This window comes from Pan paniscus, chromosome 1, assembly GCF_029289425.2.
Source record: "Pan paniscus chromosome 1, NHGRI_mPanPan1-v2.0_pri, whole genome shotgun sequence".
Lineage (NCBI taxonomy): Eukaryota > Metazoa > Chordata > Mammalia > Primates > Hominidae > Pan > Pan paniscus.
In genome coordinates this window covers 90393746-90419249 of record NC_073249.2, presented here as the reverse complement: position 1 = coordinate 90419249, position 25504 = coordinate 90393746, and the positions used below count along the sequence as shown (strand labels likewise).

At 36.7% G+C, this 25504-nt stretch overlaps 2 protein-coding genes across 2 annotated transcripts; both read left to right on the top strand.

Annotated features, from left to right (window-relative positions):
- The first annotated feature begins 287 nt into the window (after positions 1-287).
- LOC100974674 (olfactory receptor 10J4) lies at positions 288-1362 on the top strand. Its single transcript, XM_008974457.5, has one exon. The coding sequence runs from the start codon at positions 465-467 to the stop codon at positions 1221-1223; it is 759 nt and encodes a 252-aa protein (XP_008972705.6). The 5' UTR covers positions 288-464; the 3' UTR covers positions 1224-1362.
- Positions 1363-7847: 6485 nt separating this feature from the next.
- On the top strand, positions 7848-8810 carry LOC100974350 (olfactory receptor 10J1). The gene is given in 1 exon segment (XM_003820973.7): positions 7848-8810. A coding segment is annotated over 1 exon segment (963 nt).
- Positions 8811-25504: the final 16694 nt, after the last annotated feature.

The following is a 25504-nucleotide window of genomic DNA, read 5'->3' as shown; positions in this document are numbered from 1 at the left end:
CAGGATGTAGCCTCATCATACATTGAAGGGCATCTGTACTCCCTTTACACATTTACTTCCTGTCAACAGACACATACTACGTCTGTCCCCCAGTCTCAGGGCCCAGAGAACCTTGATGGGTCCTTCAGTACTTGCCTGTGTCTGAATGTTGAGAGCATCTGAAACCCAGAGCTACACGCCATTTCAGTGCCTGCACATGGCTGATGACGATCCTGGACCAGCCTACTGTTTCCAGCCTGGATGCTCAACATTCCCACTTCATCTCTTTCAGACTCAGATTCTCCTTAATGCCAAGGCCCAATTTCATGGCTGTGACAGAGTTTACATATGAGGGTTTCTCCATTTTTGAGTAGCATCACAGACTCATCCTCTTTGTGGTCTTTTTGGTCTTATACCTTTTGACCCTTGCCAGCAATGCTATCATCTTGACAGTTATCCGCTTTAACCATCAACTTCACACACCCATGTATTTCTTCCTGAGTGTGCTGTCTATTTCTGAGACCTATTATACTGTGGCCATCAACCCCCAAATGCTGTCCGGTCTGCTCAGTCCTCAACAAACCATCTCCATCCCAGGCTGTGCCGCTCAGCTCTTTTTCTATCTCACTTTTGGTGTCAATAAATGCTTCCTTCTCACAGCCATGGGGTATGACCGCTATGTGGCCATCTGCAACCCCTTACAGTATTCAGTCATCATGGGCAAAAAGGCTTGTATACAACTGGTCAGTGGATCCTGGAACATTGGCCTGAGCACAGCTATCATTCAGGTGTCTTCTGTATTCAGCCTTCCCTTCTGTGATGCTAATCTCATCTCCCACTTCTTTTGTGATATCCGGCCCATAACGAAGCTCGCCTGTGCAGACACTACTATCAAGGAGTTTATTACTTTGCTCATCAGTCTCTGTGTCCTTGTTCTGCCCATGGTCTTGATCTTCATCTCCTATGTCCTAATTGTCACCACCATCCTCAAGATTGCATCAGCTGAGGGCCAGAGAAAGGCCTTTGCTACTTGTGCCTCACACCTCACAGTGGTCATTGTCCACTATGGCTGTACTTCTTTCATCTACCTAAAACCCAAATCCCAAAATTCCCTGCAGGACAGACTTATCTCTGTGACATACACTGTTATTACTCCTCTGCTGAACCCTGTTGTATACAGCCTGAGGAATAAAGAGGTCAAGGATGCCTTGCTCAGAGCTTTGGGCAGAAAGCCTCTCTCTTAGGTGCTGGTCAGTTCAATAACAATCAAAGAAAAAGAGTTTGATGAGGTGTCACAGTGAGAGGGACAATAAGATGAGAGATACTGTGAAAGCACCAGGTGGCTGATCTAGGCAGCATCTAGGAATCTATTCCCCTCATAGATTGAAAAAAGGAAGAAAAATATTAATGAAAAAAAGAAATAGATGGATTTGCCAAGTCAGATATATGGGTTTACCAAGCTTGATGAAAATCAAATAAGATAAAGCATATCCATGCACTGCACTATAATGTTAGACATTATTCCTGTTACTCTTGTCATAAGGTATTGTAAACCAGCAGGGAGAATAGGAAGAATATATACTATCATATCATAGGAGTTTATGTAAGGTGAACTTGACTTCATGAATGACACAAAGGGTACAAAAGGCCACCACCACCCCTTGTCTGAAGATGGGACCAACTCTAGGGCACAATTCTAGATCCCTCCATTAGATCAGGCTGAAGTTATGCTCCAGCTAAGACTGTGTTCTTGCATAGTGATTCCCCTGCCCCATCCTGCTTCTCTCATTCCCTTTCCTCTGAGGGCACTCCTTAGTCAATCACTGTACCCAAAACCTTATTTTAGGCTCTGCTTCTGCGGAACCTGACCTAAGCAAGGTGGTACCTATGTCTATGGGGCAATTATTCAGACTTCACTGTGAGTGCTCTTTTTGCATCTGTTGCACGTAGAACAGTGTCTGGTGCATAGTAGATGTTAGATATTTATTAAAAGGAAGAAAGAAGGAAGGAAGGAAAGAAAAAGCAAGGAAGACTGCTGTGAGAAGCTAAAATACATTAGAAGGTAGCTCTTCTCTCATTTTCCTTCTATTATTTTAACACTTTCAGGCTGTTTGTCCCTCTTTGTGACATCTCCTTTTGGTACATTTATTGAATGTATCCTAGATAGTAGTCATTATTTTAAGTATGTTATTAATTTAATCTTCACTATAAATCTATGAGATAGATATTTTATTATTCTTTTTTATGGATGAGGAAACTGAGACCTCAGATAAGTTAATTCCTCAAGGCAGAATCAGGATTTAAACACGTGCAACCCAGCCCTGAAGTCTGTAGTTGCATTGTAAGCTCATGATATTCATTTTAACCAGCTTTCTCCTCCATAATAACTAACTTATACTGCTCCATACTCCTAGGAAAAGGAGAAGCCTCCACCCCATCCCAAATTGTGGATTTACACATATCTCAGATCCCATTCGTGATATCTTGGACTTTGGAATCAGTCTGGAAGTTTAGAAATAGTGTATTATAATACACTCCTTTTCATAAAATACTTTGGTGCATCCCTTTTTCACTCAGCACAACCCCAAAGAGGAAAATAGGAAAGGAAGTCTAAAGTGGGCCAACAACTACTGAAGAACAGTTATTGTTTACCCTGAACCCCAACTCTAAGAACCAATGACCTTGAGTAGGATATGCTAAAACAGTATGATATTGTAGATAGAGTACAGGCTTTGAACAGAGAGGCATGCATTCCCAATCATAGATCCGCCATTACAAGCATGTGTCCTGTTATGATACTTAACCTCCCTGGTTTTTGTTTCCTATCTGCATGGTGAGTCTGACAATATCAACTCCCAGGGTTGCTGTGAGAACTCGACAATGTTATGGACATACCATTCCCTGGCACATGGAAAGCTCTCAGTGCCTTCTCCACCACCACCCTACAACAGACATTGCTCCCTGGGTCACTCTGAGGTCAACATCAAGTCACTCTTGATATGGACACAGAGCCCTAGCTTTAACAATAGGATTCTCATTTGTTCTTTGTCAATAGAATTCCCTTTTACCTAGGAGGTCTTGACTTTGTAACTGGGCTTCTCTTATAGTCCCTGATCCTACGTTCCAGTAAAAGGAAACTAACTATTCTCCGAGGGTCTTTCAAGTATTACTTCCTGGATATACCCAGGACATTATTTCAGGCTCTGCTTATGTGGAACTAGACCTAAGCAAAGTGGTATCTATGTCTATGGGGCAATCACTCAGATTTCACTCTGAGTGTTCTTTTTGTGGTTAATAAACCACTAAGAGCACCTGTCTGCATTTCTCCTCCAGATTCCCTTTATTTATGCCCTCCTTACTAACCTGCCAAATACATCTCACAACATCATTCTCTCTTCTCTCCTAGTTGCCTCAGAGTCACTGCAAGAAGTCTCAGGGTTCCTGTGTGCATCAATTCTCACATGCAGTCTGAATAAATACTGACAAAAGCATCTACAAGTATTTTTTAAAGTACCATAATTCATTTGAAAGCACCAATTACTAATTCATAGTTCTCCTTTTCAGAACTTATTTTTCCTATCAATAGGCACAAATAGTACAACTATTATTATCCAAATATTATCAATTTGGAGATCCAAGAAATATTTGAATGTAAAAAGGGGTTTTCATACACAGACAGTTTGGACACGCCAGCTCTAGGTGACAGAAATAGTGTGGAAGACGGTGTGAGAGTAGATCTAACTTTAGGAACCTCAGTTAAATCTGTTTTGAGCCCTATCCGGGGCCCTGAAAGACTCCCATTGACAATTCCAAAGCCTTCTTAAGAGGTCTAGACCCAGGATCCTAAACTAAATTGAATGCCATAAACAAACTATAATAAGAACTACTGAAATCTGTTCCCCAAATAAAGCAGTCTGCAGAACTAGAAGATTTTGCATTAGGTTCTTTTGGCTGTTTTGCCAGCTTTGTTTCTATAGTCACTCCACATGTGTTCATTTTTTTTCTAGCATAAAATCCCAATATATTTGCTATTGGTGGCAGATTGGACTTTCTGTACATCCCTAATCTGTAAAATTAGATACTGCTACTGACTTCGGAGGGTTATTTGGAGGCCTATGTGAGACAAAAATCTGTGAAAGTGTTTGATAAATATTAATTGCTACTGAAGTGGTATACCTATCCTTTTTGCCAGATACCACATTTTTATATCATCAACCCAGTTCCCCATTTCTACAGTCTTCCTAATTTGTCCCAAAGCAATAGTATCATAAAGCCTTGAGCTCTTTAGCCCAATTCCACTCCTTTCCTGTTGAGATCTCATAGCCACCAATGATATCTGATCATGAACCGTTAATATGGAGATCATTTTCTTTGCTTCATCTGTTACAAGAAGAAGCTATGTATATTTGTAAATAATCAGAGAGTTGGCATGAATGAACCTGATGAGAGCAGTTTATGAAATTATTGGTTCTTTCCTCTCCTTTGAGCCACACATTGATTCAGTTACAAGCCCTATTGATTTTCCTCAAATGTCTCTCACATGTGTCCCTCCCCTCTGGGCCAATTGCCACCCCTCTAGATCAATCCCAATTATCTCTGTTACATCAGCAGCCTAGCTGGTTTTTCTTCCTCTTTTTGCCAACTTCAAATCCATCTTCACACCACTCACAGGTCAATGTACCAAATCCCAGTGCAGGGTATGGTTTTTTTTTTTTTCAACAAGGAAGGAAAATCACCAGAAAGACCGGAAAAGGGAAAAAAACGGTTAGCGGTTTAAAAAAAAAAAAAAAAAAGTATCACTTCCTTAAGAGGCCACTTGCTAAGGAACTTTAGAGTCTAAGAACAGGAGAGATAAGTGAGAATCACTTGAGAGGCTCTTAAAAGTGATACATTCAAATACTCTTTTGTAATCTGTTCTCACTTTACCTATACAATGTAATTTTTCATAATCAACCTGAGTCTAATCAAGGACTGTCTCCTCCCTGTCTCACTTACAGTTACATTTCAGTTATTATGATTGTCTATCACCTGCAACTAAACCCTGAGCTCCTGGAGGGTTGGTGCAGCACCTCGTCCATTTCTGTATTTCCAGCAACTAGCACAGGGCCTGACATATGCTAAGTGCTTAAAGAATGAATGGATGCAGATAAATAAATATCACATGAAAGACTAAGAAATTTTTAAAGAAGTAGTAAACAACTCATGGAAAGTATTCAGTGAGAAGTAAGTTTGGAGTTGGGTCTTGACAGACAGTTAGAAGCTTACCAAATAAAGGGAAGAAAAATCTGGGTAAAGAGAACAGTGTTCAAAAGCTAATTTGTTTCCTAGCCTCCAGGAGAGAATCTTTGGATCTAAAGATGGTGTACTTCCAATCCTGAATGCCACAGGGCAAGGACAGGCAGCATGAACTGCCCTCTGCAGAATGACGTCCATATTTAAATACTTCTTTTCCAAAAAGAAAACCAGATTCTGATACTAGATAGAGTTCCTGCCTATAAGCAAAAGGCCCTAAACTTCCTGAAATCCAAGGTGGTATGGCTCTAAGCTTGAGCTGCTTAGATTTTTCAATATGGATTTCTAAGATACATCTGTAAAAAAATAAAAAATAAAAAATAAACCACATGCACATATACACACTCACAATGTGCTTATTCAAACAATTAAAAATCAACTAAATAAACCAGCTTCCTCAAATGTTATTTCAACTTGAAGCAAAAACTTTCCCCAGGCTCCCCAAGCGCTAGCCTGGAATTGAGTAAATGAGCCCTATACATAATGAGACCTCCAGGTGCCTGATACCTGCATCCTCCCAGCCCCAGGGGGTGGCTCTCAGAATGTCTTCAGGGAGTGACCCCCAGAAGCCCAGCTGCCTGATCCTGGGAGAGCATCTCCTCTGGCTTCAAAGACTTTTCCACACAAAGGGGTTATCAAGAATGCCTATGACTCTCAAACCTGACTATATTCCTACTAGTGTGTGTTTATGCCCTGCCTGCTCAGCCTCAGGTCCTGCCGTAGGCACTCTTGGTCACCTTGCTCACCTTGGTCACCCTATGCCTATCCATTGTGGCCAAGGGAGCCTGACATTTCAATCTTTACTTCTCGGCCTCCTCCAGCCCAGCTTTCCCGTTGTGCCTCAGTGCTAAGCAGAGTCATGTGAGTGGTCTTTAGAAGAAGGACTGAAGTGGGGCTCATTACATATGAGCTGACTTTAATTTATTGTAGTATTTCAGGTCCTATCACAGCTGGACAGGTCTTCATAAGCTATGTTTGCTCTTCCTTCCATTTCCTTTGAAGAATTATAGACTTCCAAGAGTGGGGAGGATGCTAACCAAATCATAATAGCCATTCTTCTACCTCAAGACAGACAAGTTTCAGCCAGATAAGATGATATTTTAGCTGTGTGTTTCTCAATGGGAACTTTATTGGTATTTGGAAGAAGGCAATTCTTCCTTGGGCAGAATCACCACAAGTTTTGCAGGACATTTCACATCGTGAATGGCCAAGAGCTTCTGTGCTCATTATCGTAACAGTTAAAAGCTCTGCCAAGCATTTCTGATTTCACCATAGAGGCACCATACCATTCCGTGGCTGGACTACTACACAGTTTTTGCTCAGAAGCCTCACAGAAGACAAATGTCTTTAGACATATATTTTAGTATCAAATGATTTTCTTTATTGGAAAATATTCTCTATTGCAGCTTTACTTTCTTTTTAGCATTCTTAGTGTAAATGATTAACAGCTGGTCATCAACTTCTTTTAAATAGATTTTTATGAACTTGAAGAAAGTCTCCATGCATACTAACCTTCATCATTGATGTGATTTACTTTATGCAAAACTTCTCTTTCTGAATATGCATAAGCAAATCAGAATATAATTTAAATACCCTAGAGAAGCTTACTGTTTAAAGAGATAAAAATGTGAAATATTACATAAATTGAACTGATCCCCTTCCTTCAACAAAATGATGTATCTTTGGTGTAGCTGTTTTTTTTATATTCAGGGTCTGCTTTTGCTTTAGGTGAGGGACACTTAAATTTGCTGTATCTTTCCTGATACAATTGTTTATCTCTGCAGAGTGGGTGTAGGCTTACTCACAAAGTTGTATTGGCTATAAATTTGCCTTCTAGTTTAGGGAAGGTAAAGATGTAGCATAGTTTATAACATACGTGAATCAGTGCTCTGAACTGTCAGCAGACTTCCATCACTCAGACAGAAGTGGGGAGAGGCTGGTGGTTAGCTAAGATTTTCCTTTTTCTTCCTGAAGACAAGATGAACCTTTCTACTTTGCTTCTACTTCTTAAAGGATGTGCAAGGGGGATGATTCATAGTCTTGAAAGAAAAGACATCACTAGTCCATCCCTAAACAAATTATTTTCAAGCACCCAATCCATGCATAATTTGGAGCTAGTGAAATATGAAAAGATGTAAAAGGTATTATAAAGTTGCTAAGTGTTTGTGTGAGGTGAGGCAGCAATAATGGGGTAAAAATAATCCAAATAAACATGAGAACCTCCGAGTGTAATACAGTTTTATGAAGGCCTGAAAATGTGCACTCGTCTCTGAAGAGTAGGAAAGAAATAAGAGGAGAAAAGAGAAGCCATTCCAGATGTCAGGGAGGAAGAGTAGAAATGAAGTAGGAGCATGTATGGTTATACAGTGAAAAAGTGAGACTATATGATTCTGTGATGCATGGAAAATTATAACAGATGGTCACAGAGTAAAAATATTTTAAGTAAAGATAAGTAAACCCAGGGATTAACTTAATCCACTAGGAAATATATCACCAGATTTGTAACTGAGAACTATTGAACTTCAATCAATTTCAGAAATGTGCTTCTACTGCTTTACTGAGACTATGTGACTTTTATGCTTTTATGTTTCAGATTTGGGAACCAATCAATGAAAAGAGAGAACTTTACTCTCATCACTGACTTTGTTTTCCAAGGTTTCTCTAGCTTCCATGAGCAGCAGATCACCCTTTTTGGCATGTTCCTTGCACTATACATCTTAACCTTAGCAGGCAATATCATCATTGTGACCATCATCTGAATTGATCTTCATCTTCACACACCCATGTACTTCTTCCTGAGCATGCTGTCCACTTCAGAGACTGTATATACATTGGTCATTCTCCCAAGAATGCTCTCCAGCCTCGTAGGTATGAGCCAGCCCATATCATTGGCAGGGTGTGCCACACAGATGTTCTTTTTTGTAACCTTTGGCATCACTAACTGCTTCCTGCTCACAGCAATGGGATATGACCGCTATGTGGCCATCTGCAACCCCCTGAGATACATGGTTATTATGAACAAGAGGCTGTGTATCCAGCTTGTCCTGGGGGCCTGCAGCATTGGGCTGATTGTAGCAATAACACAAGTGACATCTGTATTCAGGTTACCCTTCTGTGCTAGAAAGGTGCCCCACTTCTTCTGTGACATCCGCCCTGTGATGAAGCTCTCCTGCATTGACACCACTGTCAATGAAATCCTGACTTTGATTATCAGTGTGCTGGTGCTTGTTGTACCTATGGGTCTGGTTTTCATTTCTTATGTTCTCATTATCTCTACAATCCTCAAGATTGCTTCAGTTGAGGGCCGGAAGAAGGCTTTTGCCACCTGTGCATCCCACCTCACTGTGGTCATTGTCCACTACGGCTGTGCTTCCATTGCCTACCTCAAGCCCAAGTCAGAGAACACCAGAGAACATGACCAGCTGATCTCGGTGACCTACACTGTCATCACTCCCCTACTGAACCCTGTGGTATACACCCTGAGAAACAAAGAGGTCAAAGATGCTCTGTGCAGGGCTGTTGGTGGGAAGTTTTCCTGACCATTTAGGAAGAGTTCTCCTGAGGCTGTCAACATCCACACTAGGCAGGAATATGAGGTGTAAACTCACAAACGCTTGGCTCCTAGAGACCTGCCCCTTAAATAAGAGGCAAAAGAGGAATAGCAGTTTCATACAACTGGGAGTCTGAAGCTTTAAATAAAGTTACTGGATGGAGTGTTATCCCTATTTTTGGGGATAAATAGACAAACAAGTATAAGATATGCCTAAATAAAAGGTCAGAAAGTAGTGTGGGCTGAGAATTTTTTACTGACCTTTTGGTTTCTTTGTGAATCTCCACCTAATGAAGGCAATAGAAAGCCCCTTGAGAAAATAGAATCCAAGACACACTTAAAATCTTTTTCCTATAATTCCTTTCTTCCTATACTAGAGCACCAGGGCTTCTGAAACTGGATTCCCTATTGGAGTATGTTTATGACATGTCAAGTAATAAGTTACTGTGTGGGGAGGGAAAGTGGCCTCAGGATTAGATAGCCCAGGAGAAATAGATGTTCTCTCCTGGATGTGTTAATTTATCCCAGATTCTAGCAAAACTGCTTATTAAAGATGGTGAGCATATACAGTTTAATTAGAGATGCTGACAATTCTACAGTCATCATGACAGTGTTTTGAGGGCACAATCTGAGATACTCCTGGATCCTTTCAAATTTGGTTAAATCAGAAAACACATAATGGGCAAGAGCTATGAACTAGCCTCTATGCTAGGTCCTGGAGAAATAAAGATTAAAAAAGCTTTCTTGTCTGGCTTCAGGAAGCTACAAGCCTAGTGGTAAAAACAAGCATTTGACAGTATGGTTTCAGTTCTTTATGATAAGTGGCATTTACAAACAATTAAAGAAGAACTCAGAAAAAGAAACAAAGGGAAAGGGGAAGAGAGAGAGACTGTTGGAGATGTTAGGGAAGTCTTTAAAGAGGAGGGGACCTGTGACGTAAACTGTTTTTAAAACACAAGAGATTGTCTGAATGATAAGAAAGAATTCCAAAGAGAAGAAACAATGTAGCTACAGGTATGAAAGCAAAAGGACTGATCAGGTAACGAAAAATGATTCAGTTGTGCTGACTCCAGGACATGGAGGAGGTGGGGATTGAAGGAGATAAAACCAGAAGGGTAGGTTGGGGTCATATTCCGAAGGCCTTGTATGCCAAATTAAGGAATTTCAGCTTTAACTTTTTTTTTTTTTAAAACAGAGTCTTGCTCTGTTGCCCAGGCTGGAGTGCAGTGGCACAATCTCAGCTCTCTGCAAACTCCACCTCCTGGGTTCAAGTGATTCTCCTGTCTCAGCCTCCTGAGTAGCTGGGATTACAGGCATGCGTCACCACATCCAGCTAATTTTTGTATTTTTAGTAGAGACAGGGTTTCTCCATGTTGGCCAGGCTGATCTCAAACTCCTGACCTCAGGTGATCCACCCACCTTGGCCTCCTAAAGTGCTGGGATTGCAGGCGTGAACCACTGCACCCGGACAGTTTTTACTTTTAAACATGGGAACTACCCAGGACTTAGGAGAACTAGGATTCAGTTTGTGAAGCATCTATATGAATTCTTAACATCTTTATCATACTTAGCTCCCCTGAGATATCTAAAAAGCCATATGGGGGGAGAGAGACTTTGGACTGCAAGCCAAAAAGCTCATGAGTAAAAAGAAAATGTGACTAAGGTATTGGGGAGAATACACAGAAATAATTATGTACTTAAGATGAGGCTGAATCAGACTGTCATAGAGAACATGGAGTGGAGGCTGTCCCAGGACTGTCATGCAGATTTGGGGTTTGAGATACAGATGAGCACCAAGGGAAGAATAAGGATTTGCTGTCAAATCAGTGACTAGGCTGGGCCTCAGACCTGGTGGCAGTATGGTCTCAGGGCACACTTTCTACTAGGCTGAAAGTGTGGACTCTTTAATCAGAAAAGCCTTTGAACGAACAAACAAACAAAACAGCAGAGATCCAAAGGACACATGTATCTGCATTCCAGACCATAATAGAACTACTAGGGCATTTTTCAGGATTAACAAGGTCAATGGCAAAAATAAAACCATATCTAAAGTTCTCTAAGAACATCATAAGGTGGCTAAAAGTAACTAAGACAAGTTGTTAACTGACAAGAAAAAAAACTGAAAAAAGCAAAACATTGCTGGTAAAGATTTTGACAGGCATTCAGTAAACATTCATGAAATGTTTACCAGTCATTCAATAAACATTCATAAAGTATTTACTATGTGCCAGATACTATGCTAGACATAAAAAAATCTTGAAATAAGCCCTGTACTATCCCTTAAATAGTTTCCAGTCTTGAAAGGGAGATGGGTTTATGCAGAACTCACCATAATTCAATGTGATGGAGAAATGAACAAAGTATGCTTAATATTTAATGACAAAAATGTAAGCCTCGGGATATTTTTTCCTGATCTATATAAAGCTAAATCTCATCAAGCTAAGAATGGACTTTGCACGTTGAAGTTCAGTGAAATAAATGCCTGTTACCTGGACAGTAAGGTTGCCTTGATCTGTGTGTAGTGCTATCTCCTGGGGCCAAAGGCTATGCAGCTCCTGCTGGGCATCACTCAGAACATTTCATCACCATGGAATTTTAGAACATTTATCACTCAGGTTTTTCAGAAATCTTGTTTGAACAGAATAGCTTAACAGTCAGACATTATGGAATCAAATGTTTTCAACAATCCCTTTTTTGGAATTATTTTAGTCATCATTCATGCTCGGTATCACTGCTTTCATACTGTAGCCCCTTGCCACAAGACAATTTCCCAACCATTATCTCACTAGGTCCTCAGAACAATCTCAAGGGAGGCAAGGATAAGGCTCTCATTATACAGATAATAAGATTGAGATAGAAAAAGGAGTGAAGGCAGAACTTGAACTTGCACCAGTTGGCTGGCATTTTCTGTTTTCCTAGAATAAATCCTCACCCAAGGGCGACTCACAATGGAGATAGTGATGTACTAGAGAAATCAAACTAGGCAAAATTTACATTCTCCGGGGCCTCAAACATTCCAAGTAAATCAAAACCTCATCCCCAAGGCTTTTCCAAGAGAGGTCCTATATAAAAGGGCCACCTGGGACCCTTACTCTAGCCAGTGGGGACTTGCGAGGAAGAGCATCTCCAGCACAGCACAAGCTGTAAAGTCTTATTCATGCAGAACCAGCTAAGAATTTAGGGAACATGAGTATCCATTTTCTCCAATATTAAAACAAATCATAGAAAAGCATTTAGAGCTCCACAAGCAAACCTAACCCTTACTTAAACAGATTCAAGAATTCAGTAGACACTGTGTTGCGTTAGATCTGGAGCCAGGTGCTGGGAATAACTGGTCAATTATGCCAAGTGTCTGGCCTGTGGACAGAGAGACTGATATATATATATATATATATATATATATATATATATATATATATATATATAAAATATATATTAACGTAGCATATATATTAACATAGCATATATATATATATATATATTTGGTAGACTAATGAATGCTAAACTAGAGCACAGAAGGAAGAAAGCTTTAGTTCCAATTGATGTTTTTAAATTATAAATAAAGAATAATAAACGCAGGTTCTTGGCCAGTCAACCAGCTCACCTCTCTTCAAGCACATACTAAACACCATTAGCAATAAAGGGACAGATCATGCAATAGAGGGATTTGAGATCTTTATGGTGGTGCAGGACTCTTTTTTGTAAGGAAACTTCCAGCAACTCAAACTTTAAACTCTTATTTCTGTGGATGCCATCGAAGACTTTAGAAAGCATGAGTACCTCACTCACTCACTGCCTAGTAGAACTGAGGCTAGGATACGTTAAATGCCTTTGCAATATTTCTGTTGGACACACACTCCCTCCTCCCCAGCAATCTACAGACATATATCTCTGAGACATCTGTAAGCCCAAAGGAAAGCCTATGCACTTGTACTGGGTGGGGGTAGGGAGACACAATATAAACCTGAAGGCCACTGAACTGAGATAGAAGTTAATGATTCACCCACAAAGACCTCTTGAAATTGAGAGTCACAACATTTAAGCAACTCAACCAGGAATAGAGAGTTAATGAATGAGAGAGCTAAGGCTTGAATTCAGTCTGCTGACTTCAAGCCTTCCCATTCCTTATGTTGTAGCTGTGAGAAGTGACTGGTAAAAATGGGCTCTTAACCAAAGTCCACCACGGGATCCCAGTATTCACTAAAAGAAAACTTTCATACTTTAAACAAAGTAGATTAGATTAAGTAAATAGGAAGATCTATTCAATAGGGTTGGGAGAACAGAGAAAGAGTATGCAGAAAGAGTATGCATTTTTCTTTGGCGATAGACTTTTCTTATCAAAGACTAGAAGTGGATGTTGCAGTTTCTAGATGTCACTCTTGAGGCTTTCAAGGATCCTCAAAATAGCTTCAGAATAGGCTGTGCTCCCACCAGAGTCTGGACTTTCTTCCTGTCTTCTCATTTGCCATCTATAAGCCATCTTATTTTTTCCTCATTTGGCTTCTGGACCCCTAGCCTCAATAGCTCCTTCACTCTTGCCCTGGAAATGAGCTTACTCTAGCTTCTTATGGCCTGTGGACCCTTAATGTAATGTGTTAGCAGCACCAGCATATAGTTTATAAAGCATTTTCATTTGACCCTCACCACATGTCTGTGGTATTGGTAGAGATAATATCATCGGCACTTTATCTGTTAGGAAACTAAGGCTCAGAGGAGAGATGGGTAACTCTAATAGGTAGTCAAAGTCATATAGCTGGTGATTGTCAGAATTACTTAAACCCAGGTAGTTGCTCCAATCCTCCTTATTACACTATTCTTCTTTGCTTAAGAGAAGTTCCTTTCATTTACTGTGTAGCAACTGAGGTTTAGCTCCAGCATTCCTCCATCCTGATAACCGAACACATCTGTATTTAAACATTTTCTGCCTTCTTTGGAAATGACAGCAAAACATGCCCTCAGGCATGCTGTGTTGTTGCATTATTGTGGCTCAGAGGAGAGTTTTCTAGCTGGTTCCATATTGCCTCAACTTGCCTAAATATAAGGGCTTAATTTTTTACCCCCCACTGTACCCCCAATTTCTCTCTAATGTTCCCGTCTTCTCTTGTACTATTTCTACCTCTTCTTCTTCTTCTATTCTAGAGGCTTTTATCTTTTTTCTTTGCTCTTTCATGAGGGACTATCTACAAAGGTATTTTGGGTGGGAGAATTGCTAAGCCACTTCTGGATGATCAATAAACTTCCAGCTGATTGCTGTCAACAAACCTCACTAAACTGCAACAAGATGGACATCGCATCTTGGTTCTAAACTCTCAGAAAGTTTCCTGCATTGTTCAGACAAGACTGGTCAGTGTTTCACTGCTAATTTCACTCCTGTGTGGTTCCTTCCTTTGAATTTGACCAGCCCAAAGCTATATCTAGTTTAAGAAATTAAAAAATCTGCTCTCCAAGTGTGCATGCAAATATTTCTATTGTATACCTTTTGGAACTTAAAAGTCAAGAATTTTTCACTTTCGTTTCTCGAGCTTTTTAATTATCTCAATTTTTTCAAAGGAATTGAGGAACTGAGTGACCAGAGTTTAATTCTGTGGACTGGAGATAGGAGGTGGGGAGAGGAAAGGCCTTTAGGATGAAAGTAAAATATAAGATGAAATGGGGGAAGGAAGGAAAACAATGGAAATATTTCTCAAATTTATTTCTCTAGTCTTTCATTGGATTTGTTGATTTCTTGATTTAGAATGTTTATCCCACAGAACAATTTAGACTCTAGGCTTTCTGTTACTGGGCAATTTTAGCTAAGTTTCTTATTTCTAACCAAACTAGGAATGAATGGATGCTACTGTTAGTGTTCAATCTGTACATGTCTTTTTAAGGTTTAATCAGAGCAAAAGGAGTTTAGAAGTTGTCATTCCATCCTTAGAATCAGAAAAAGCTGGACGAACTAAAAGCCAATAACTTTTTTGGACCCATTAGAGAACTGAGGTTGCAAGTCAAGTTGCCACCTGGATATCTGAAGAGATATTACAGCTAAGACACAGCTGAGATCTGCCTCCTTTCAGGAGGCACTGGAGCCATAAACTAGAGTACTCGAATGGCAATTTTGATGAACTGCTGGGAGCTCAGTATGGACTAGCTTGACAGTGAGAAATTCCTAGGGGTCACGGTCTTATAGGAGCTCCCACACTTTCATGGATTTTGCATACAGGAACCTCACCAGATTCTCATGGTGAAGATTCAAAAAGGATCTCCTCTTGGCTCTGGCAGGGGGAAGGGAAAATTAATCATTGTGAAATACCCTCACATCCTTCTCCATAACAAAGGCCTGTATTTCATAGAAAACTAACTTTGCTAGAGTCTTAGGTCAGGGGAAGGAATCCTTTCTATCCAGTCACCTTTACCCTTTCCATCTCAACTAAGAAGGAAAAATCATCAACATGGGTCAGGACTTCAAACGAACAGATGGGCAATTCTGCAGGCAGGGAAACGAGATGACCTGGGGAAAATATACTAAAGGAGAAAATCATGTGATGGTCACAGCTTTGAGACATGGGCCAACTAAAAGACTGAGAACTAATTAGTAGATAATAGAAAACTTCCTCCACCCTAACTTACCACCATACCAACAGGGCTCCAGTATAATAACAGTGGATTACAGCTGAGAGAGTGTCAGACGCAGACTTTTTGAGGAAGAGTACTTATGGGAACCCAAAGTCAAAAGGAGAGACAAAAACAAGGACAGTAGAGGAATTTGAAGTCTCTGACCAGATTAGCATAAATTCTTGCATTAAAGGCCTATTTATGTTACTTTCTATTACCTAATACAACATGTACAGCTTTCAACAATAACAAAAATTATAAGGTATGCTGAAAAGAAAAAAACAGAATCTGAAAACAAAAGTCAAGCATCAAACCAGATTCAGATATGTCACAGATATTGGAATTATCAGTCAGAGAATTTTAATAACTATGAAGATCTAAAATACATGATAAGGGCTCTAAAGGAAAAAGTAGACAACATGCAAGAAAGATGTGTAATGTAAGTAGTGAGAAAACCTAAGAAAGAATAATAAAGAAATGCTAGAAATCAAAAACAAAGTGAGAGAAATAAAGAATGCCTTCCATGGACTCATTATTACATTCAACATGACCAAGGAGAGAGTAAATGAGCTTGGAAATTTTTCAATAGAAACTTCACAAACTAAAATGCAAGAAGTAAAAAAAAAGAGAAGAAAAGAAAACAGAACATCAAATAACTGGGGGAAAATATCAAAAGGTATAACATACGGAATAAGAATAACAGGAAGAGAAGAACAAAAGAATGTAATAAAAAAATTGAAATAATAATGACTAAGAACCTTCCAAAATTAATGACAGGCATGACACCACAGATCCAGAAATCTTAGAGGACACCAAGCAAGGTAAACCAAATGCTCCTACGAAAAAATAAGCAAACAAACAAACAAAAACTCCACTTAAGCAAATGAGTCATATTATATTCCAGGCTCAGAAAATCAAGGACAGAGAAAATCTTTAAATAAGCCAGAGGGAAATAATTATCTTAACTACAGAGGAGTGAGAATAAGAATTAATGCAGACTCCTTATCAGAAACCCCTGCAAACAAGAAGAAGGTGGAGTAAAATGTTTAAAGTGTTAAAATAAAAAACACAGCCACCTAGAATTCTATGGAGAGCAAAACTATTCTTCAAAAATAAAAGAGAAACAAAGACTTTATCAGACAAGCAAAATTAAATGAACTTAATGCCAAAAGACTTGCCATTCAAGAAATGCTAAAATAACATATTTATGAAGAAAAAAATTACATAGGTCAGAAACTTGAATCAACATAAAAAAGGAAGAAAGTAGATTATTCTTAATTGAACTAAAAAAACTAGTTTTTTAAAAAACTTTTATTTTAGGTTAAGGGGTGTGTGTGCTTCTTTAAAGCAATAATAGTAGCAATGTACTTGGTTAGTGGAATAAATAAATAAATAAAATAAACAAAAAGTAGCTGGGAAGAATTGGGAATAATCATTATTATAAGATATCTACACTACAAATGTGAAGCAGCAGAGTGTTTTTTGAAAGTGAACTTAGATTAGCTTAAAATGTATATTGTATACTCCAGGATAACTATTATAATTTTTAAAGAACAAAAACTGGTATGCTAAGAGACAATATGGAGTTATATAAAATGCTTGATTAAAACCACAGAATACAAAAAAGAAGAAAACAAACAAAGAACAAATGCAATAAATAGAAAACAGTTGCTTCAATTAAAAGACAGACTGTCAAGGTTATAAAAAACAAGACTAATTTAAAGGTTGTTTAAATATGAATGGTCTAAATACATTTAATTAAAAGACTGTGGAGGCACACAGGATTCATTTATAGGTTGTTTATAGTTTCTATCTGAATAAAAACCCATGTACACAGCTTAAAAATAAAGAAATGGAGAAAGATATACCATGCTAACACTAATCCAAAGAAAGTTGCAGCAATTATATTAATTTCAGACAAAGCTGAATTCTGAACTGGGAAGATTATGAAGTATAAAAAAGGGTATAACATAATGATAAAAATATTGATTCTACAAGATGAAAAAATATATAAATGTGTATGTTTGGAGCAAAAGGACATCAAAATACATGAGTGAAAAACTTTTAGAACTGAAAAGGTAAAGCACCAAATCTATTATAGGTGAATACTTAAATGCCCTTTCATCAGTAATTGTTTAAGAACACAGAATATCAGAAAGAATATAGAGGAACTAAACAGAACTATCAACCACTTTCTCTAATTGATATTTATAGAATACTCCACCCAATGACAATGGAATACACATTCTTCTCAAGCTCACATGAAACATTCACCAAGATAGACATTCTGGAGCATAAACCACACATTTACCAATTTTTAAAAATAGAAATTATACAACGTATGTTATCAGATCACAGTGAAGTTAAAACCAGAAATCAAGAACAGAGGATAGCTGGAAAACCCCAGCATATGTGAAAATTTCTATGTAACACATTGGTCAAAGAAGAAGTCTGAAGAGAAATTTTTAAAATATATTTTGAGCTGAAAGAAAATGGAAATACAACTTATCATTTTTGACATGCAGAAATAGTAATGTTTGAAGGCAAATTTAAATCACTAAATGCATACAATAGAAAGGAAGAAACATTTGGCATTAATAACATAAGCCTTGTCATAAGAAACTGGGGAAAGAAAAACAAAGCAAGCAGAAGAAAAATAAATATCAGCAGAAATCAATAAAATTGAAAGTAGAAAAACATTTGATATTGACTATCAGCAAAGTTTAAAGCTGATTCTTTGGAAAGATCAGTAAAATTTATAAACCTCTTGAAAGAGAAAGAAGAAAAATAAAAGAACACACAAATTAGCAATACCCTAAATGAAAAAGGGGCCATAACTACTGACCCACTGATATTAAGAAGATTATAAGGAAATATGAAAAACTCTATGCCCAGAAATTTGACAACTTAAATGAAATAGGTCAATTCCTTGAAAGATACAATGTACCACAACTCACACAAGGAGAATAAAGAAACTGAATAGCCTTATATGTATTAAAAAAATAATTTAATAATAATTAGCCTTTCAAAAAATTAAAGTAACAGGCCCAGATGGTTTTACTGGTGAAGTCCACCAAATAATTAAGTAATAAATAATGCCAATTTTCCACAGTCTCTTCTAGAAAGTGGAAGCAGAGAAAATGTTTTTTGAGTAATTCCATGAAGTCACTATTACCTTCATACCAAAATCAAGTAGACACATTTTTTAAAAACATAGACAATATCTCTAATGAATGTTAAGGTAAAAATTTTGACAAAATATGAGTAAATCAAATACAACAATATATAAGGTAAAGTATACACCACGACTAAATGTCGTTTATTTCATGTATTCAAGGCTAGTTCAAGATTCAAAAGCCAATCAATGTAATCCACCAAATCAACATGATAAAGAAGAAAAATCATATGTTTATGTCAGTTGGTGCAGGAAAAGCATCTGACAAAAGCCAATGCTGACTTCTGATTTAGAAAAAGTAAAATTCTCAGCAAATTAGGAATAAAGAAGAACTTTTTCAACTTGATAAAGAATATTTTTTAAACCCACAACTAACATTATACTTAAGGTGAGAAACTGAATTCTTTCCCCCTAAGATCAAGAGCAAGACAAGGATGTTCCCTCTCAGCACTTCTATTCAACATCCTACCAGAAGTCCTGGTTTCTGCAATAAGACAAGAAAAAGAAATAAAAGGTATATAGATTGGAAGAAAGAATTAGTGTTGTCTTTATTAACAATTGACATTATTGAATAAACCCCAAAGAACCTTCAAACAAAGCTTCCAGGACTAATGAGTATGGTAATGTAATAGAATACAAGGTCACTATACAAAAGTCAATTGTTTTTCTATGCACCAGTAATGAAAAAACGAAATTAGAAATAAATACCACAAATAATAAAATAAACATAAATCTAAACAAAAGTGTAGAATTTTCATATAGAAAACTACATAAAACTGAATAGAAAAATCAAAGATTATCTAAATAAATTGAGATATTTCATGTTCTTGGATTGAAATAGTCAATATTGTTAAGATAGCATCTTTTCTCAACAGATTTACAGATTCACACAATTCTAATCAAAATCTCAGCAAGGTATTTTGTAAATATTGACAAACTGCTTCTAAAGCTTTTATGGAAAGATAAAGCATCTAGAATAGCCAACACAATACTGGACAGAACAAAGTTAGAGAACTGAAAGCTACTGAAATTGAACTTGTATCCAAAATGTACAAAGAACTCTTACAACTCAACAATAACAAAACAAGTAACCCAATTTAAAAATGAGCCAAATAACTGAATAGCAACATCATCAAAAATCTATAGATAGCAAATAAGCACATGAATAAATGTTCATCATTTCTTATTAGGAAAATGAAAATTAAAATAACAATGAAATACCACCACGTAGTTATTAGAATGGCTAAAATTTAAAACACTGACAACTCCAATTGCTGGTGAAGATGTGGTACAGTAGGAACTCTCAATCATTAAGGGTTGGGATGCAACATGGTATAGCTACTTTGGAAGAGAGTTGGACAGTTTTACACAAAGATAAACATATTCTTGCCCTATGATCCAGCAACCACACTGCTAGGTGTTTATCTAAATGATGAAAAACTTTTGTCCACAAAGAAATCTGCATACAAAAGTTTATAGCAGCTTTCTTCATAGTCTGTAAAAATTGGAGTCAACCAAGAAGTCATTCAATAAGTGAGAAGGTAAATAATCTGTTGAACACCCACACAATGGAATCCTATTCAGTATTATAAGTAATAAGCTGTCAAACATTTTAAATTTTGAATTTAAATTTAATGAAGTTTTAAATTTTAATGAAACCCAATTTATCATATTTTTCATGGATCATAATTTTAGTGTAAAGAATCCTGCCTATATTTAGGTGAGTAGTCTACTTTGACTTAATTTTTATATAAGATATGAGACTTAGGTTGAAGTTTATTATTATTATTATTATTTTTGCCTGTGAATCTCTAAGTGCTCCAGCATCACTAATTGTTGAACAGGCTATCTTTCTCCATCAGATTACTTCGTAATCTCTCTAAAAAATAAGTAGGACATATTTGTGACTATTTTAGTTTCTCTATTCTGTCCTATTGATCTGTTTATCTATCTTTCTACCAATACTTAACAGTCTTTATTATTATAAATATATAATAAGCCTTAAAATTTGGTAGACTTATTTCTTTACTTTACTCCTTCTTTCCTATATTATTTTAACTATTATATTTCCTTAGCTTTTCCATATAAATTTTAGAATAATCTTTTCTATATCTACAAAAAAATTCTGAGATATTGATAGAAATTACATTATTTCTATATATCAATTTAGGAAGAAGTAATGTATTCACTATGTGAGTCTTCCAATCCATAAACACATATATCTCTTCACTTACTTTGATCTTTGATTTTTTATCAGCATTTATAGCTTTGAATATACAAATCCTATACATATTTTGTTATACCTACTGCTATTTCACTTATTTTCCAGTTGTAAATGGCTTTTTGCTACTAATTTCAGTGCCTGCATGTTCATTACTGGTATATAGAAATACAATAGATTTTTGTAGGTGTATCTTACATTTTATGATCTGACTGAACTCACTTATTAGTTCTAAGAGATTTTTGTAGACTCCTTGGAATTTCTACATAGACAATTATGTCTTCTGCAAAGAAAGACATTTTATTTCTTTTTTTTCCAATCAGGATGCTTTTTATTTCCTCTTTTTGCTTTATTGTGCTGGCTAGTTATAGCATTGTGTTAATAAAAGGAAGTGGACATATTTACCTTATTTTCAAACCTATAGATAAAGCAGTCAGTCTTTCACCATTAAGTACAAAGTTAGCTGTAGGATTATCATCATATTATGTCTCTCTCTTTCTCTGGTCATTTTCTTTTCTCAGAAGCCTACCTTACCTGATATTAATATACCCACTCCTGGTTTCTTTTAATTAATACTTGCATGATTATTCTTTCCCATTTGTTTATTTTCTACCTGCCTATATTTAAAGTTAATTTCTACTAGACAGCATATATTTAGGTCATGTTATGACATCCACTCTGCAATCTGTTTTGATTTGGTATATCTAGACCATTTATGTTTTATGTAATTATTAATATGCTAGGACTTAAATCTGCTATTTTATTTCTTTTCTATTTTATCTGTTTTTTTGTGTTTCTCTTTTTCATGCCTTCCTATGGGTAACATGGATATATTTTCAAATTCCATTTTGATTTTTCTGTTTCATTTTAGATGTAGATTTTGGTATAGATTTTTGGTGGTTGTGCTAAGTATTATATATCCAAAATTTATCATAGTCTAGGTGTCATCAGTTTACCAGTTTGAGTAAAGAGTAGAAATCTTACCTCCATTTATAACCCTTTATCCTCCTTCTTTTATAACATAATTGTGTTAAATATTTCCTCTACACAAATTTAAAACCACATCAACCCTTATAGCACTGACAGTTATAATTTTCATTTTAACCAAACATAACTTTTAAAACTCCAGAGAAGGAAAATCTATTTTATTTACCTCTATTTTCACATTCAATTTTCTTTCTTCCTCCCTGATATTTCAAGCTTCTTTCTGGTACTGTTTCCTTTTTAAGAAAACATTCCTGTCTGGGAGGGAGAGGTATGTCTCATTGCCACTCCTATGTGACTTCCACTGAACCTGTGAGTGGGGTGGTCTTATTACTACTGGCTGGCAATATAAGTCCTGACATGCAACTCAGCCTCTTCTGACCCCATCCCAGCAGGGGAGGAGATGGGCCCCTCATTACTGCTGGGTGGAGTGGACATAGATGTTCAGAAAGAACTTCTATTGGCCATTCTTTTAGGGTAAGTCTGCTGGCAACAAATTCTTAATTTTCTTTTATCTGAGAATGTCTTGTTTTCCCTTTTATTCCTGAGGGGTATTTTTGCTGGGTATAGAATTCTGAGTTGTTTTGTTCAGTACTTTAAAAATATGGTATTGTTTCCTTGTAACTTTGTGGTTTCTGATCAGAAATTCTCTCCATTTCAGTCTTTTTGTTTGGTTGGTTGTTTTTGTTTTGTTTTGTTTTGTTTTGTTTTGGTATAGGTAATTTGTTGTTTCTCTAACTGCTTTCGAAAATTTTCCTTTTTCTATAGCTTTCAGAAGTTGGACTATGATGGATCTTGGTGTGAATTAGTTTTAATTTATCTTGTTTCAGGTTCTCTCAAGTCCTTGAATATGTAGCTTTATGTCTCTTGCCAAATTTGGGAAGTTCTCAGCCTTTAATTCTTTGAATACTTTGAAAGAATTATTTGAATTCTTTCAGCTCTGTCCTCTTTCTCCTTTGGTTCCAGGAAATCAGTTACACAAATGATAGCTCCTTTGTCATATCCTCCCAGGTCCTTGAAGCTCTGTCAATTCTTTTCCATCTATTTCATCTGTTTTTCAGACTGGATAGTTTCTATTTTTTAATCATCCAATTCACTGATTCTTTCCTCTGTCCCCTCCTGTCTAGTGTTGAGTACATACATTGATTTTTTTTTTCAATTCTAAAATTTTCATCTAGTTCTAATTTATATCTTCTTTTTTTTGCTGAAAATTTCTATTTATCTGCTAAGATCTTCTATTCTTTGTTTTAAGCATGTTCATAATTGCTCATGAAGCATTCTTATGGATGGCTGCTTTAAAATCTCTCAGCTAATTCTAACATTTGTATCATCTTGATATTGGCATCTGTTGATTGCCTTTTATCATTCAGTTTGAGATATTCCTGGTTCTTGATAAGATTCATGATTATCTATTGAAACATAGATATTTTGTATTATGTTATGAGACTTTGGATCCTTTTAAAAATATTCTGCCTTAGCTGGCTTTCTCTGACACTGCTGTTGCAAAAGATGTGCCACCTCATTAATGCGAAGTAGGGACAAAAATCCAGGTTCACCACTTGGCTTCCACTGACACCTAAAGGGAGGTCAATCTCCTTATTATTGATGGGTGAGGATGGGAATTAAAGTTTCTCACTAGGCTTCCACTTAAACCATCCTGGCTCGGAGGGATAGGTGTGCCTTGTTACCACTCCTGTGTGACCTCCACTGACTTCCACTGACACTATGAGGGGGATGGTCTTATTGCTACTGGCAGGTAGTATAAGTCCTGACATTCAACTTGGCCTCCTCTAACACCACCCCAGCAGGAAAGGAGCAGCACACCTCATTACTGCTGAGTGAAGAAGACATAGAAGTTCAGGCTCCCTATGTTGTCTCTCCTCAACATTTTAAAACATTCTTTTTTGTGTGATGCAGAATATTTAAGCACTCCAAATCTCTCTTCCAACCAAAATATCCAAATTCACCTTAACTTGGATGACAGGTGAGTGCTTTACTTTAGCATAGTCCAATCTCTTTAAAGAGCAGTTGGAATTATACCTCTCAATAATATTTTGCTTTAAATTACATATTTCGGTTACTTCCTCTGTAATGGGTTTTCTGATATTATTCCAATTTTCTTGCTGAGTTTTCACCAAAGTTAATCTTAGCCTGTCAGCATTTAAAAAAAAAAAGGCAAAGACATCATTTATGAGGATATATGCATATTGGTAATATTACAATAGAGTTGTAATACCCATAGCTTCATTATTAAGATTGTGAACTGCTGAAATCCACCAAAAAATAATTCTTTAAATTTTTAATTAAGTTTTTTAAAATTATCACATAGGAAAGTTGATTTGTGTGTGTGTGTGCAATTCTATAAATTTAGCAAATATTCATTTGTGTAACCAGCACCACAATTAGGATACAGAACCATTTGATCATCTAAAAAACTCTCTCATTCTATACCTTCAGTCACAACTCTCATTCACCCCAATCCTAACAATTACTGATCTATTCTCTATTACTGTAGTCTTCTCTTTTCAAGACTATAAGGTAAATGGAATCATACAGTATGTGACCTTTTGAAATTGTCTTCTTACACTTAGCTTAATACTATTGAGATGCAGCCAAGCTGCTGAGTCAATCAACAGCTTGTTCCTTTATAATGCTGAATGGTATTTCATTGTGTGGATGTATCTCTTGTTTGTTCATTGAAGGAGATTTGGGTTGGCTACAGTTTTTGGTAATTATGAATAGAGCTTCTAGAAACATTAGCCTACTGGGTTTTGTGTGAACATAAATTTCCATTCTATTTGGATAAATAGCAAAGAATGAGGTATCCATGTCATATAGTGAGTGTATGTTTAATTTTATAAGAAACTGCCAAACTGTTTTCGAGTGGCTGTACATTTTTTCTTTCCCAATGTGATAATTCCAGTTGTTCTGCATCCTTGCCAGCGGTTGGTAATGTGTGTGTGTGTGTGTTTTATCTTTTAGCCATTATTTTACATGTGTAGTTGTATTATAGAGGTTTTACTTTCTATTTCTTTAATGGCTTATAATACTGAATAGTTTTCCATATGCTTGTCATCATTACATCTTATGGTGAAGCGTCTGTTCAAATATTTTGACATATTTAACTGGATTGTTTATATTCCAAGTCTCAGATTTTGAGAGTTCTTTATATATTCCGGATGCAACTCTATTGTCAGATATATTTTTTGCAAACATTTTATCCTGGGCTATTGCTGGTATTTTCATTCTCTTTACAATTACTTTCACAAAGCAAAAGTTTTGTATTTTGATGAAGTTTGATTGATCAGTTCTGTCGTTTTTTGGCACCATGTCTGAAAACTCTTTGCCCAATTCCAGTTCAGGAAGATTTTCTCCAAAAATTTCATAGTTTTAGATTTACATATATATCTGTAACATATTTAAGTTTATTTTTGCATAAGGTGAAAGTTAGGTCAGGTTTCATTTTCCTATTGAAAAGATTATCCTTTCTCCACTAAATTGTTATTGTATTTTTGTCAATTGTACATATTTGTGTAATATTTACCATTGTCATTCTGGAATATAATATGTCTTTTGTAAGATCTGCCCTCTTCCCATCACGTATCTTTGTATTGCTTCATTTTGTCTTCATTAATTCACTTATTTCTAGGAATTTTGCTAGACATTTTTAGCTAGGAATTTTAGCTGGAAATAAAGGTTGTATGCTTGA